Source organism: Helicoverpa armigera, chromosome 17 (genome assembly GCF_030705265.1).
Source record: "Helicoverpa armigera isolate CAAS_96S chromosome 17, ASM3070526v1, whole genome shotgun sequence".
Classification (NCBI taxonomy): Eukaryota; Metazoa; Arthropoda; class Insecta; order Lepidoptera; family Noctuidae; genus Helicoverpa; species Helicoverpa armigera.
In genome coordinates this window covers 7,589,837-7,605,652 of record NC_087136.1, presented here as the reverse complement: position 1 = coordinate 7,605,652, position 15,816 = coordinate 7,589,837, and the positions used below count along the sequence as shown (strand labels likewise).

General features: G+C 36.1%; 1 protein-coding gene across 2 annotated transcripts; it reads right to left on the bottom strand.

The window, feature by feature from the left end:
* Positions 1-1,830: 1,830 nt before the first annotated feature.
* On the bottom strand, positions 1,831-13,406 carry LOC110384270 (probable ATP-dependent RNA helicase DHX34). 2 transcript variants are annotated; one of them, XM_064038850.1, is made up of 19 exons: positions 12,792-13,406; positions 12,338-12,456; positions 11,792-11,958; positions 10,845-11,048; positions 10,426-10,558; positions 9,771-9,919; positions 9,411-9,518; positions 9,113-9,218; positions 8,727-8,932; positions 8,168-8,371; positions 7,216-7,401; positions 6,987-7,084; positions 6,392-6,602; positions 6,115-6,177; positions 5,506-5,687; positions 4,969-5,079; positions 4,500-4,621; positions 3,917-4,205; positions 1,831-2,129 (listed from the first exon to the last, which is right to left on the bottom strand). In XM_064038850.1, exons 1-19 carry the CDS (start codon positions 13,313-13,315, stop codon positions 1,847-1,849), a joined length of 3,465 nt encoding a protein of 1,154 aa, XP_063894920.1. In that variant the 5' UTR covers positions 13,316-13,406; the 3' UTR covers positions 1,831-1,846. The 2 variants fall into 2 exon arrangements, with proteins under 2 accessions (XP_063894920.1, XP_063894921.1); XM_064038851.1 differs by lacking the exons at positions 12,338-12,456; positions 12,792-13,406 and having other exon boundaries at positions 11,787-11,922.
* Positions 13,407-15,816: the final 2,410 nt, after the last annotated feature.

Below are 15,816 nucleotides of genomic sequence, written 5' to 3'. Positions count from 1 at the left end.
TTGTTTGTACGTAAGGACTTAACTGGCGAATTAGGCATTATTTTCACTTTCTGAACTTCAAAACCTTTCGATTTAAAAACTCAAGAAGCAGTCCCAAAATATGTACAACAATAAGCGCCTAATACATTGTAGTTCACACGTAAGCGTCCAAAATTAACAACAATGTAACTGCAAACTTGAAAAGAGCAAATTTTCACGTTCGCCCTCTTTATTCGACGGCAACGCAAAATGCTCACGTTTTCGTGCACCTCAAACAATTGACAAGCGTGATGCGTGTACCAAATTATTGATACAATTATCTTCTTTATAAAAATATGGAAGACCATGTCGTTGCGAAATTCGGAACGCTTTTGAGCCAAAACGTCGCATAATTCAGTTAAAGGCTTTGACTGGAATTGTGTGACATTTTCAATAAAGTTTGGACAATGCTGTGATGAAATAAATAAAATTGGTGACTGATGATAGCTCCTGTCCTTGCGGACACATCGATTATATTATACGGTAATTTTTCGCCTGCAGCCAACGTTGTTGCGAAATGGGGATTGAACAAGAAATTAATATAATTTTGGCTACTGGCAATGTTTTATCTAAACCAAAAATGCAGGATTTTTTACCATCGTCATTCAGCCTATTTTCGACATAACCACACCTATGGGTTGTCATATCGCTCTTTCTAAACTTGACTCATCTTTTCTGCATAGAGGTAAGACTATTAACAAAAATGTTGCATGTATATAGCGTTCAATTTATATGATAATACAAACTTGTCGTGTTGCATATTTAATATAATTTGTCATGTAACATAGTAATTGAAAGACACATTGTCAGGGTGAAAGAATGTGCACCGAGATCTGCCTCACGACTGACGGACATAATGTAGCGACTACACGGGGTCATTCCTTCTTTATTAGCACGCATTTATAATCTGTTAAGATTTATGATGGTAAAATAGTACCTAATTTTTATATTTTTGCTTCAAGCTGCTGTAACTACAATAAAACTGTCTTTCATTTTAAAGTGACACAATTATTTGCTCTCTGGTGGCAACCTCCAAAGAGCCGAGATGCCTTCTGGGATCGCAATGGGCCTTCATAAAATAATAGATTGGAGAAAAATCGAAGTAATAGATGCGAAAACCTATTACCATTAGAATTCGGCCTCTTTTATCTGCATACCTTATTTATTTTCCCACAAAATACTACAAGGATTATTTTGACCCAGAAGCTTTTCACCAAAAAATACCCAATATATTATTTGAATTAAAAATCAACCAGTGAGTCCCGATAGAACGCACCGTGCGTTATTGCGCGAATTAAAACACAAACAGGCATCGCGATCGCCGGCGGCCGGGTCACGAGTTACGGCTGTGTGCGTTAATCATGCACCCGCTACAACGGGTTAAAAAGGTTCGGCCTTTCTTGTTCGCTCGCGTTCGCAGTGATGGTGAAAACTTTGTAGGTGCTGTGTAAATTAGGTACCTATGCTGTTGTCAATTGCAATGTTATGTGAAATGGTAACAGGTGTATGTACCTACTTAGATATAGAGAGATAGTTAGGTATGAAGGTACTGGGGATAATAATTGCAAAGAAACATTTATCTATGATTGAAAAAACTAATGTGTTCTAATTTGTTACCTAATGGCAACAATCATAGAGTCTAATCATTGAATTTATCTTAAAAACTGGTTAATTGCTAGATAGACAGATTCTATCATATATCATTGGTTATCATTAATAACCCCCTTTTCCATAATAATTATCAATAAAACCGGATTATATTATTACGTACATTAAAACCTATTCTAAGGTCTGTAAATAAATAAAAACCAATAACAATTTAAAAACTTTATTTCATCTTACAACTTTTCTTATGTCTCAATATTTCAACGGGGGTCATATACAAAGTTTCCTTACAAATATCGCACGTATACTCTTTAGCATTAGGTTTAATTTCCCTTGTCGTTTTAGCTGGTTCTTGTTTCTTTACTTCTTTGGCTGAGCAAATGAAGTGGGTATGTTGAAGGCGTTCTACGGGAGATAGGCAGACGGTGATTTCACAGTTTGGGCAAGTCCACGGTATGTTGTATGTCTCTTCGTAGGTTAGGCTACTCCATAGTGTGTCGATTACGCTGGGGATATAAGGATTTTGGTTATGAAATAATATTAACAACGTTGATGAATTATTAAAAAAAAATCAAATTGATTCATGTGTTACATCACACTGAGCATAAGGTATTTTGATTAGTTTTTAAAATGATAAATGTCTACAATAAAAAATGTGAAAAGGAACAAAATGGAAAAAGATTTAAAAAAATATTACAGAACGTTTGCGCAAAAATTAATCAGTAGCTATAGTCACTTTGCGCAAAATTGACACTGCGCTAAAGGACAATGCCAGGGTCTGGGCTCATAGTTTGCCCAGCAATGGGAGTAGTTCCAGGGGGTTCCTTAGTGCACTCTGAACACGTAATGCAAATATTTTTGAAATCGCTCCCTGGGGTCCCGAGGAAAACCGGTTCAAATATTCTCCAAGAAGAGTCACTTTACAAGGCCTGAGCCATTTGCCCAGTAGTAGGAGTGGTTGGAATAGGTTCTTTACTTCACTCTTAACACGAAATTAAAATATTTTTGAGATCGGTCCCAGGGGTCCCGAGAAAAACCGGTTCAAATGTTCTCCTTAGATAGTTACTTAACAAAGTCTTTGGCATTTGCCCAGTAGTGGAAGTGGTTAAAGTAGGTTCTTTACTTCACTATTAACATGAAATCCAAATATTTTTTAAATCGGTCCCTGGGGTCCGGAGAAAAACCGGTTCTAATATTCCACATGAACTGTCGCTTTACAAAGCCTGTGACATTTGCCCAGTAGTGGGAGTGATTGAAATAGGTTCTTTACTTCACTCTTAACATGAAATCAAAATATTTTTGAAATCGGTCCCAGGGGTCCCGAGAAATTAATCTGATAAGACTTTTCTGCCAAATAAGTCTTACTCATATGTATATTGTCAATCTCAATGCTCAGGATCTCGCTGTCAGGATCCAGTACTGGAAAATGTTGGAATGGTTTTTTTTGACTGTGATTTTCAAATAAATTCTAAAAGCGTTGGATTCTAATAAGAACTGACAATGATTTTCTGAAAAAAAGGCAATTACCGCAATATTTTTGAATTTACGGTTTAAATCTACAAGGCGCTTGCGCAATGTGCTATCTTCTAGAAAAATCTTATCAAGACGAATAAAATAAGCTCGAACATGAGGTACTTAGTAGACACCGTTGAGGAGTTCCCTCGTCTCTCTGTCGTCTCCATTGTCAGGTCAGATCTTAACCTTTACAGTTTTGTGGTGTCTGAGACATATACCCGAATGACAAGGTTTTACTCGATATGTGTCTACAATTTTCGAGAGTCGCTCCCGATTTTTTTAGAGATTCCATCACCAGACCCTGGGCCGGATGACAAAGGAACCATTGAGGAAGTAAGCCCTTTCAAACAATAAAATAATTGTTGAAATCGGTTGGTAAACGACGGAGTTATGCACGTACAAACGTAAAAAGAATACAAATGAATTAAGAACCTCCTCCATTTTTGGAAGTCGGTTAAAAAAAAGTTGTCGTGTACAATACCTCGTATTTGTCAATGAATATAATTCATTTCAATTAAGGTAATAAAAGTGGAATAGTTAAGAGTTCGTAAGCTTATTTTTATGTAATATTGAATAAGAGTCAAACCAGTTTTTCTCAGGACTCCCGGGATAAATTTCGAAATGCTTTGGTCTGGGACCTAATATAAGCCTATGGAACATAATACACTATACAGTTACTGTGGGCAACACTTGAGCCCAACTTCCATACAAAGAATAGCATTGTCCTTTGCGCAAAACATCATCTGTGAATTTTCAACATTTATAGGGTTTAACTTACCAATTATAAACAACATTATCAGTAACATAAACCCCTCCTTTTTTCTCATGGGGTCTACACACAAACGTCTCATCAAACGGATTGGGGTCTACACTCGGATGAGCCTCATCACTTCCATAGTACATGACCTTAAGGTCACCGGGCATAAGTCTTTTAATAGTGTAGTATACTTCGGAAGTCATATATGCACTCATATCGCAGGATAACTCGTGCTGGATTTCTTCGTATGATATTTTTTGTTGGTTCTGCTTTTCGAGTTCTGATTCAACTGATTTTGTTGGGTTTGCATCTGTAATATTGAATTAATATTATTTCCTCTAGAAATTAAAATGAAACTTTGCTCTGATAGAAACGTTTGAAAATGCATACGACTCGTAAATTAAAAAAAACATGCCGCATACTTAAAGCCTTAAGTAGTGATTAAATGTTCGTTAAGAAATGCTTAAACAACGCTTATAGGTAAGAATTTTCTTAAACAGCCCTTAAGTATTACTTATTATTTAATTAACGTTTATATTTAAGGCTGTGAATGTTTATAGTTACAGTACATAATATATTTCAATATAGACATCTGAATAAATACCTGCAAGACGTCGATTTATGAGCAGATCCCATCTTTGACGTAATTTCACAGCTTTTAATAGTAGATTTAGTCCTGTCTCGGGGTATGGGAATTCTAGTAGCAGCCATGAATCACATACTATTCTGTAAAAAATAAATTAAGGAATTAATGGATTTAGGAATTACCAAGACAATTTGCTTCACCTTTGGCTTAGAACTTCTTTCTATTTTATTTATGTGTGTTACATTTATTTTTTCCATACCCTATTTGTTAACTATGTTTTTTACTTTACTCAATATGAAAAACAAATACACTTTTAAACTAATAAACTGCTTAAAAGTCATTATTATAATTTAAATGTCATTGATTTTCGTTAAATACCTTGTTGTATTTATTTTAGTTAAATACCTAGCCAAATGAAGTATACTATTTCATTACTTAATTTGCTTATCATTTATTACTTCTGATATTATTAGAAAAAATAAATGACCTGGTAAATCCAATATTAGTGTCAATAGAATGCGCTAACAGTAACAGAGTTTGTGCCGCAGGCATGCGCATAGAATTCACTATGTAAGGCTTTGTAGTCTCCAGAAGTGATCTGAAACAAATAATATAAAAGATTTAAAATGTTACTGGTATAAATAAAACGTTAAATAACCCGGCATATGGGTTACTAACAAAGTCATAGCCAAGCTATGTATATGTATTTTTTCGAAAGGAAATTAAATTGTGGGTGCCGGCTCTCATTTGAACATTTTTGCCAGTCGTTTCGGGTTTTAAAAAAGTCTGTCAACCAGTCTTAACAATGGGTATCGGGTTTGCCTGGGTTGGGAGATCAGATAGACAAACCTTACTTAAAAAACACTGAAAAGTCGCTTAGATACTACTGGGTAGATTGGAAGCTGACCCCGAACATCGTTGGGACTGTCATTTCATATCTTTGGCTGCCGGGTAGTCTTGACAAGGCGTTAAAGAGGTCTCCCCTAAGTTGGGTAAAGACCACGCAAATGATGATTATACTTACAAATAACACAGAATCTGATGTCTCCCAGACACGGGTAGTTTTCCATCGTAACTAGGCGGTAGATCTGTCTGTATGTCTTCCTCAGTGAGCTGTAGAGTTCGCGGCTGTTTGCCGAAGTACGAGGTCGGGTGGAGGAACACGAAGGGTTTACTCCAAGTGTGGTATAGTTGTTCTGCTACTGACTGACAAAAATAAGTGTATACATAAAGTTCTATGCAAGGCATTGCTCATGATGAAGTAAATGGAACATTGTCATTTTGGTGAATAAGGGGTATTGGGTTGTCCGGGTAACTGGGTTGAGGGGGTCAGATAGGGCAGTCGCTCCTTGTAAAGCACTGGTACTCAGCTACATCCGGTTAGACTGGAAGCCGACCCCAATCATTTCGGGAATAATTTAGTTTTAAATAAGAGATGTTCTCAAATGAGTGAAAACAATGAATTATAGTTGTTTAACCGACTTAACAAAAAGGTTCTCAATTCGGATGTTTGTATTTTTTGTTTGTTTGCGAATATCCTCGTCGTTTACCAACTGTTTTAAACATTTTTTTGTTGAAGAGGGTAGTTTCTCTTGTTCACAAAAGTGAAAGAAGGTATCCTAAAAACGCTTACCTTATGATGATTAAACGCATCAGCTACAGCTACTTGTGGGTACAGCGCTCTGCATAACACTATCTGAAAAGAAAACATAATTAAAAATAAATTATTATAGTAACGAATAACTGAATAGTAACGAAACGGGCCGGCATTGCGTTCGTGCTGAAGATTCAACATGGTCACAGATGGCTCACGTAATAAACTCTGAATTTCAGTCACAATAAAAGTACTACTCCAGTTTTAGAAGAATGTAGTATCAAGATTAAATCTTACTTTTATGAATTCATGTTACCTTCAACATAACAAGATCCCTCCCACTGGAAGTGCTAGAGCCCGCTATAAGCGACTGTATGCGCTGCGCATCGTTCGTCAAACGGAACTCGACGTCACGAATATCGATGACGTCATCGTCGTCATTCGTGTTCTCGTCGACGATCTCCCAGGAGTCAAATTTGAGGCGCTTCTTGCGTTTCATATCGTTGGCCGCTTTCTGTTTGTATTGGCTGTGAAATGTTTGAATAAAGAACGAAATTAAACAAAAGAATAAATCGAATTTAGAGTTTCGAAATATGACTCAATGTACTGGAAAGTGGTTGTGAGTAGTGAGACAGTGTTACTTATTGTGTTCAATATATGTATGTGCGTGAAAATAAGTTTAAACGATTTTAAATGGTTTATTGTAAGAACTAAGTGTGACAAGAGAGACATTTACACGAACACAAACACAATTCATACGGCATCAATCTTCAATTTCAAAGCCAGCATATTTCGGAACAAATCGACATTAAGCCATCGATTCGTGATGTCAAGAGCACTAGGTAGTATACCTCTACTGAGTTATAATCTCGGAACACATGCTATATTTATTAAAACATTAACACATTTACCGTCTTGCATCTTTCAGTTGTTTCATTTGCCCATGTCTCAGAGCTCTTTCAGCTGACGACATTGATTCAGGCTCTGGGGTTTCCATCAAATTGTTGCCCTGAAAAACAAAATATGAATATATACATATGAAGTAAATAAAGTTATATAGTGCCGATATGATGATCTTATAAAGCCACCCATAATGTCTTAGCACTGTTCTACTGTACTCAAAAGTGAACCTTATCTCACCTGTAATAAGCTCCTAAGTTGTGCAGCAAGTTTAGTAAGCTCGTAAAGCCGTTGTTCTTCAATGCCGCGTCGTCTACACCAGGCGCGACCGCCTCGTGTGTCTCGTTTTTCTCTCAACCAAGCGCAGTATAGAGAGAGAAGGGTTAACGGATCCCCATGGTCTGATTCGTCTGGTTTACGTGCATTCTGTAATATAAAGTAATGTATGTAAACGTTTCTTTCGTTGCCTCATTTTGCGTATTTCTGCAATTTAACTTTTAATTTTACACCCCTTCTAGCCCTTTTAGGGGTTCAAGTTCTAAATGAAACCCTCATGGAAAGACTAGCTGTTGTAGTGTCTGAGATTATTTGTCTCAGTGGTTATGTGAGTGAGTGGGTGGGTTAGCAAGTGAATGAGTAGGAAGATGAATGATTGAGTGAGTGAACGAGTAGGTCCGTGAGTGGGTTGGTTAGTGAGTGAGTGAATGAGTCGGTTATTGTACAAATAGATATAGTGTTTTGCTTTTGTGAAAAATTATATATCTACATCCAAAATACAGTAAAGTAGAATCATCTTACCTCACATTCAAAATCTCGATGCGCTCTCGTAGTATAAATAGACCGTATGCCCAGCGCGGCCGCCAGTGCTAGAGCTGAGTCTAACTTGTGTGGCGGCAGGCTGGCCGCGCCTAGCACTAGGGTTTTAGCTAGACACACCTCTACTGGCAGATTTGGACAATATCTTGCAGTTTTCGAGGTTCTGTAGTGAGTGGGTGAGTAAGGAAATGAGTGATTGAGTGAGTGAGTGGGTGAGTGGGTGAGTGAGTTGGTGAGTGAGTGGGTTTGAGTGAGTAAGTGGGTGGGTGGGTATGTGATTGGGTGGGTTCATAAGTGAGTCAGTGAGTGAATGGATGAACTTTAGATTTTATATGATAGATATTAAAAAAAAAGACAATAAAGTTTATTATCTTACCTCACATTCAAAATCTCGATGTGCTCTCGTAGTATAAATAGACCGTATGCCTAGAGCGGCCGCTAGTGCTAGAGCTGAGTCTAACTTGTGTGGCGGCAGACTGGCCGCGCCTAGCACTAGGGTTTTAGCTAGACACACCTCTACTGGGAGGTTGGCAAGGGTCCGACCTAGGGCTGTTAGTTTCTCGTTAGAGGTTAGGGCTCCCTGGAAAACGGTAAAGAAATAATTAAGACTCCTTAATGTGTACCTATGTGACATAAACTATTGTTTTTGGCACTTGTGGGATAGATATTAGACACATAAACAGACAAATATGTGTTCCAATATATAATATCAACGTCTAGACTTGTAAAGAAAACAATTATTGTTAACACACTTGACATGCATATTAAGCACATTTGACACAAAATATATATTTTTTAATTCGACACTATTAACTTATCAATTGGTTGTTTTTGTTAAAGGTTTTTACTCTAGGTCTCTAAAACCCCAAAATATACTAAAAAAACACATTCTATAATCTATAATATTTCATATCTGTTATATCTTAATTACTTACATGTTGCTTCAACTCAAGCAAAGCATTTTCCACAGCCTCCTCAGGCGGTGCATCCAGGAACGGGAATCTTCTAACATCGTTAACTCCTAGCGAGCTCATGAGCAGTAGCAGTGACGCTAGAGGCACTCGCGATACTTCCGGCGTACTGAACGGCTCCATGTCGGTGTATTGCTGCTCCGAGTATATACGGTAGCAGACTCCAGGACCTGAGGTTTGGGAGACCAGCATTTGTTTGACAGTTTTATTTAATTCCCACATTCTTTCAAGAACTCTTCTCAAAAAACTTAGAAAAATAGGTATATACATAGATTTGCTTTTCTCTTTTTTTATGTAGGTACCTACAGTAATGAAAAGAGTGAATACTAAGACTTTATACATCCCCGTACCCGTTCGACCGGCTCGTCCCTTGCGCTGATCAGCACTCGCTTTAGATATCCAAAACTCTTTCAACCTCTGCATTTTCGTGGTGGAGTCGTAACTCATTTCTTTTACCTATAATATAAAAAAAAAACACAGATATTATAAGCTCATAAACGAAGGTGCCTTAAAGTAGTTAGTAAAAATAGTGCGATGCGCAAAATTGCGCAACGTTGAGCAAATAGTTACATAGGTGCGCGTCTTTGCGCAAAGCGACATAATGATATTTAACTGTATGGAAGAAATGTAAAACCATCTAAAACTAACCTTGCCAGAATCGACCACGAATCTTATTCCATCAATAGTAACAGAGGTTTCTGCTATGTTCGTAGATACTATACATTTTCGGACTCCTTCTGGTGGATAGTCGAAAACCTGTGGAAGAAAAACTTCTTTTAGGTAGAAATTTAGGAACAATATAAGATACTACTCTACCCTGTACCTGTACTGTTAAAGCCGTTGAACAAATTTAAAGGCGAAGTATGACGTAATAGCGGTGACCAGTAGTAAAATATATCGAAGAATCGTTTCTAACTATGAAATGAAATAAAATCAGTCGAAATAATTTTTTTGGGTGGTTTCGTATCAGCCAATTACAAAAAAGTATTATCAAAAGAGTATGCATACCTTATCCTGTTCAGCCAGTGATAACCCACTGTGTAGTGGCAACACAATCCAATTTTTAGTTTTCTCTGCATACTGCTGAGCTGCATCACATATGGCTGTTATTTCTTGTACTCCCGACATAAATATAAGAAGGTCTCCTCTTTCGTCTCCTGGAAATAAGTATCTCTTTTATAGCGTACTATAAACGTTATCATCATAGGAGTCAAGTTTAGGACAAATAGAAATATTTAAAAATCTGCTGGATTTGGTTCCTCTTGCAGTTGAATATTTCGTCGCAAATGGTAAAACAACTGATTTGAATACCTATATGTCTGTGTATGTATATACTTACTAGATATAAGAATTAAGCTCATTTTAAGAGTTCTACTAGTTTCTTTTTCTCTCTTTTAGTCGATTTCTAAAGAAAGATGATGTTTTTGTGTGATATCCATATTTTTTTTTTCTGTTTTTAACACGCTTATTCGCGTCATTTGTAAATGTAAGAAAATATTGGAATCTTAGATTTATCCACTTCCCGGTCTTCGATTAGGATGAAATTTTGCACACGCTCTGGGTTCTGATGACAATACATGACTAGCTAAGAATCGTTACAAAAAGCGTGTTTTTTATTTTTAATAACTTATCTGTTTACATTATAAAAATAATTGATACATACGTGGGTATTTACTATCAATGAGCTGCATAACTTGAACATAAGGCTGTGGGTCAAGCCGGTCATCTCTTGTAGGCTTGTCTTCAATAAATACTGGCTTATAGTTTAATTGTATAGGAAACAAACGACCAGGCACCTGAAAGCAAATGAATGGCGTAAAAAGAAATATACCAATATTAAAAAGCTGATGAACAGGTTTGTTTGTTTGAACTCACAAATCTTAAGAACCACTGATCCAAATAAAAAAATCTTTCAGTTTATATAACCCATTTATCGAGCAAGGGTATGAATTACTTTCTATCGGGGTTTTCAAATAGTTCCTCCGTTAGTATATGACCAAAGGGATACTTTCATTAGTGAGAAAACTAATAAATAAAAATTAATTGAAGAAAAATTTATACAGTAAATTAAGATTTATTTACCTGTATAACAACAGCAGATTCAGCAGAAAAATAGTCTTCAAACAGCTTAATATTGATAGTAGCAGACATGAGAACCAGTTTGATATCAGTTCTAGTGTGTATAAGGCACTTCAAAATACCGAGCAAGAAATCTCCCATCAAATGTCTTTCGTGGACCTCGTCTAGAATTATGACATCATAGTTTGGAAGATTTTCTGAAGACATCTGAAATTGTTATAGAGTAAAACAGATTAAATGATGTCATCGCATTAAATTGTGGTCATCAATTCAAGGGCTAGAGGCTTATTAAAATCAAGCACAACTGCAATACAAAAGCGAAAGTTTCGATGTATGTGTCTTACAAAAACGATGGAAATTATTACATATTATACATTGCAGAAATATAAGTTCTGATCATCATCATCCTCCGAGCCTTTTCCCAATCATGTTGGGGTCGGCTTCCAGTCTAACCGGATTCAGCTGAGTACCAGTGCTTTACAAGAAGCGACTGCCTATCTGACCTCCTCAACCCAGTTACCCGGGCAACCCGATACCCCTTGGTTAGACCTGGTGTCAGACTTACTGGCTTCTGACTACCCGTAACGACTGTCAAGGATGTTCAATGACAGCCGGGACCTACAGTTTAACGTGCCATCCGAAACACAGCCAAGATATACTTAATGTCTAAGATATACTTAGAAAGTACATACAAACTTCGAAAAGTTGCATTGGTACTTGCCTGACCTGGGATCGAACCCGCGCCCTCATACTTGAGAGGTTGGTCCTTTACCCACTAGGCCACGACGACAAATATAAGTTCTGATATATGTAAAATATTACTGCTACTTTCTATCCATGAGCGGGAAGTCGTTCAACAGGTTAAAAAAATGTGACAATCCCGGGCACATCCCTTAATGAGAATTTTAGATGTTTACTTATTTTATTTTCAAAAAAATACTGTACCTGACCTGTCTAAGCAGCAATCCTTCAGTAATAAAACAAATCTTGGTGTCAGCTGTCTTGCTCTTCTCAAATCGGATCTGATAACCGACTTTAGTTTCAAACTGTGTCAACATCTCGTAGGCCACTCGCTTCGATAGGGAGACGCAGGCTATTCTTCTGGGTTGAGTACATGCTGTGAAAAGATATACAGTCACAAGTTAAAATTAATATTGAAAGTACGCTAGTTAAAAAGTCCAAAATAGGAAAAGGACAGCACCCCAAACTTTCTTACATACACCATTATATGTATATGTACACCTATAAGCATATCCGTATGGCTCCGATATAATATTACCCTTATTATGTACTACCTTATGTAATCCTGCATATACTGAATGTGAATGTATGTGTATTTTGAGCCAGATGGATGTCTCCCTCCTTAACTTTTTTGAGAGTTGGATCAGCATTGCTTCAGGCTTTCAGTAGTGCAATAACATTTCATAGAGTTGCCAAGAACTTACTGTTGCCTATAACTTGAACAGAGGTCCATGAATAAGGAAAAGTTTGCTTACCAATACTCTCAAATCCAGCTTGATGTAAATACTGTGGCACCTGTGTAGATTTTCCACAACCTGTATCCCCGGCTACAACCACCACTCTCTCATTTTGTACTGCAGCTACTATTTCATTTCTGAAATAAATAATTTTTGTTACAGTTTTACTTCAAACCAAAAATAGTTAATTAAATATCAAAACTAAGTATATCAAGGATGACTAGCACTATGAGTAGCACTATTTTCATGATGATTGTTAAAGTACTACCTTCTACTGGCAGATTCATACAACTCCAATAGTAACAATTGCATATTCTGGATAAACAGTTTAGTCTATAGCTTTTCTCATTAAATAGGCTACCCGGCTGTCAGTGGGTTGTCTAAGGGACAGTTGTTGTTCCAGAGATAACTGTGTTCAAACGAACTCATTAGCTTTATACTATTAGAATAAATGAAAAACCCTTATAGTTACCTATACTTAGCAACAGGTAAATCTTTCTGTGCCTGCCTTAATTTTCTAAGCTTATCAAACTTCTCCTTATTCTTAAAATCAATGTAAACAGACACAATATTCAAAAACGCTTTAAACAATTTGCTATCCAGCTTCCTCCTGTCTCTATCATGAGAGACAGTGTCCACATATTTTATAGATGTCGTAAAATTAATACAATGGAATTTAGAGTAACTATTTTCATCACTATTTTCTTCAGGCCCAAAATCTATTATAGGTTTCCCAGCTTTCTTCAAGGTAGCTTCGTATTTCTTCAAAAAAGTCCAAAAGTCGTCCAAGTTATTAACAACAGTGTTACTTTCATTGCTATATTGAAGTATCTTATTAAAATCCCGCTTGTAGTTCGTAAAACTAAAATCTTCATCACTTTTGGATGTTGAAGGAGACGGACTTATCTTTCGAATTTTATGTCTATCTCGATCACGGGAACGTGAACGCCTTCTTTTGTAATGACTGCCTCTGCTAGGAGAAGGGCTTCGGCCCATTTTTAATTATAAAATCTGTATTTTATTTCGTAAACAAACAAAAGGACAAAACTTGCGAACTTGCGAACTTCCAAAATAATTTGTTCATTTTTTATCTGTGGATCGAAACTTCACATTGACGTTTTCAGTTTTTCACAGTGTTGCCAAGAATCCCAGAAAGACGAAATTATAACTGAAAATATAAATTGAAGTCAGTCACCAAGGTTACTGCCTATTTATTTGGTCTTTACGTTTTGTATTAATATCCTCCACTCGCGCACTCTTGTGCAAGTCTTGTTCATTGAGATGGCAAAATCTTATTTAGTATTTTCAAACATCCATTTCTATTGAAAGTCTATTGTAGTACCTCTAATATATGTTGTGGTAAATGTCGGTCCCTCTCTCAGGTCGTGTCGGATTACCGTCCCATCGGACTATGTATGAGAGTGTAAAAATAGGGAGTGCATCGGTGTCTGCACAAATGCAGGACATACTTATTATAGAGTCCTGCACAGTTGGCTGATCTCCTTAATACATAATAATGAGAACCGCCGCCGTAGCCGATAATCAACTAGGAGGATATCATAATAATATAATTTTATCTTATTTTGAGGAATAGAAATAGAAAGTCGCCCCAGTTGTCAACCCATACTATGTGTTTATGCCAGATTGCATTTGTGAATCTTTTTTAAGAATACAAAAACATAAGCTATAAGAGAGAGACTCATTGCAGTTATGAAATGAAATGAAATGAAATGAAAATATTTATTCGCCGAGATATGGTTTACACAAAAGGTGGTAAAAACAAAAAAAAGTCACAACATATCTCGCCTTCAGTAGGCATGCGAAAATTATAACATAAATTATGCTTAAAACTATAACGCTTATATATAAAAACTAATTTCTATAATTAATGTATTCTTCTATTGTGTAGAAGCACCCTTCAATAAGCCAAGCTTTTAACTTCTTTTTAAAACTTTAGGTAGCTCTCTAATTTCTCTAGGAATTTTATTATATATGTTAATTACCATCATTCGACTATTTTTCTTATGTAAGGTACTTCTACATCTTTCCATTCTTAATTTAGTAGGATCTCTCTGCCTAAAGGACAATGGGCAGATTGGTATACCCCACCAATAGCAATGTCATATATATCATTGGATAGGCCTTTTTATGTAGAACAACATTTACTATGACAGCTTTGCTGAAATGTTTGTCCGTTCTGAGATATAGATCAAAAACTGTGCAAAAGTTAGAACTAAGTAATCTATTGATAACTCAAGTTTTTAAAGGAAAATCTAAGTACTACCAAGTGTAAGTCTTGTAAGTGCTACCTGCTGTGCCCGTTAGGGTCCATAATTGTTACTATTATGTAGCATTTCAACCTTTTATTGTATCAACTGGATTTTGGGCGTAATGAGAAACCGCACCAATAGCAAAGTCATATATATCGTTGGATAGGTCTTTTTAATTGGAACAATATTTACTATGACAGCTTTGTTCTATTGTTTGTCCGTTGTAAAAGGTTGAAATGCTACATACCTAATAGTAACAATTATGGACCCTAACGGGCACAGCAGGTAGCACTTACAAGACTTACACTTGGTAGTACTTAGATTTTCCTTTAAAAACTTGAGTGATCAATAGATTATTTAGTTCTAACTTTTGCACAGTTTTTGATCTATATCTCAGAACGGACAAACATTTCAACAAAGCTGTCTTAGTAAATATTGTTCTACATAAAAAGACCTATCCAATGGTATATATGACATTCCTATTGGTGGGGTATACCAGGTCCCATATATTTGTGCCCATTGTCCTTTACAATCATCACTAACTTTGGGATAAAGGTGAGGATGGTTTCTAACAAACATACCTATCTCAGCTATATATAAGGATATTAGAGTCATTACACGTAGTTTTTTGAAAAGAGGTCTACAAGATTCGAGTGGGCCAACACCGCAAATAGCACGAATACACTTTTTTTGTACAACAAAAACTTTGTTTATGTCTGTAGAATTACCCCAGAGAACCAAACCATACCTTAGAATAGATTGAACATATCCATAATATGCGGTAAGGGCAGTGTGAGAATCAGCGCATTGTCTTAGTTTCTTCAGGGCATATACAAATCTATTAAGTTTTTTACAGACAGTATCAATATGCAATTTCCAATTACAGTTTTGGTCCAGAATTAATCCTAAAAATTTAGCACTGCATTTTTTTGTTAACTGATCACCATTGAACTCTAAATTGATTTTTTGTGTCACTTGCTTATAATTAGAAAATTGTATGAAATTATTTTTTTAATTAATTGCTTATAATTAATTAATTGCTAATTAATTGCTTATAATTAGAATATTATGTTAGTTGGCACACGCAAAAATTCTATATGAAAGGCTAGTAGTTAGGATAAATAATGTGATATATAAATTAAAAATATAATTAAAAAGATTGTTACAAAAATTACTTTCATTGATTTGTAAAAAATGTGCATTTAGTCTACTGGGGTTGCAACGTCC

Coding starts and splice junctions, on each gene's coding strand:
- LOC110384270 (XM_064038850.1), bottom strand. CDS start 13,315: ATGGGCCGAAGCCCTTCTCCTAGCAGAGGCAGTCATTACAAAAGAAGG. Junction 9,519..9,770: donor CACTGGCTGAACAGGATAAG/GTATGCATACTC, acceptor TTTCTTCCACAG/GTTTTCGACTATCCACCAGA. Junction 4,622..4,968: donor ACTAATATTGGATTTACCAG/GTCATTTATTTT, acceptor TATTTTTTACAG/AATAGTATGTGATTCATGGC.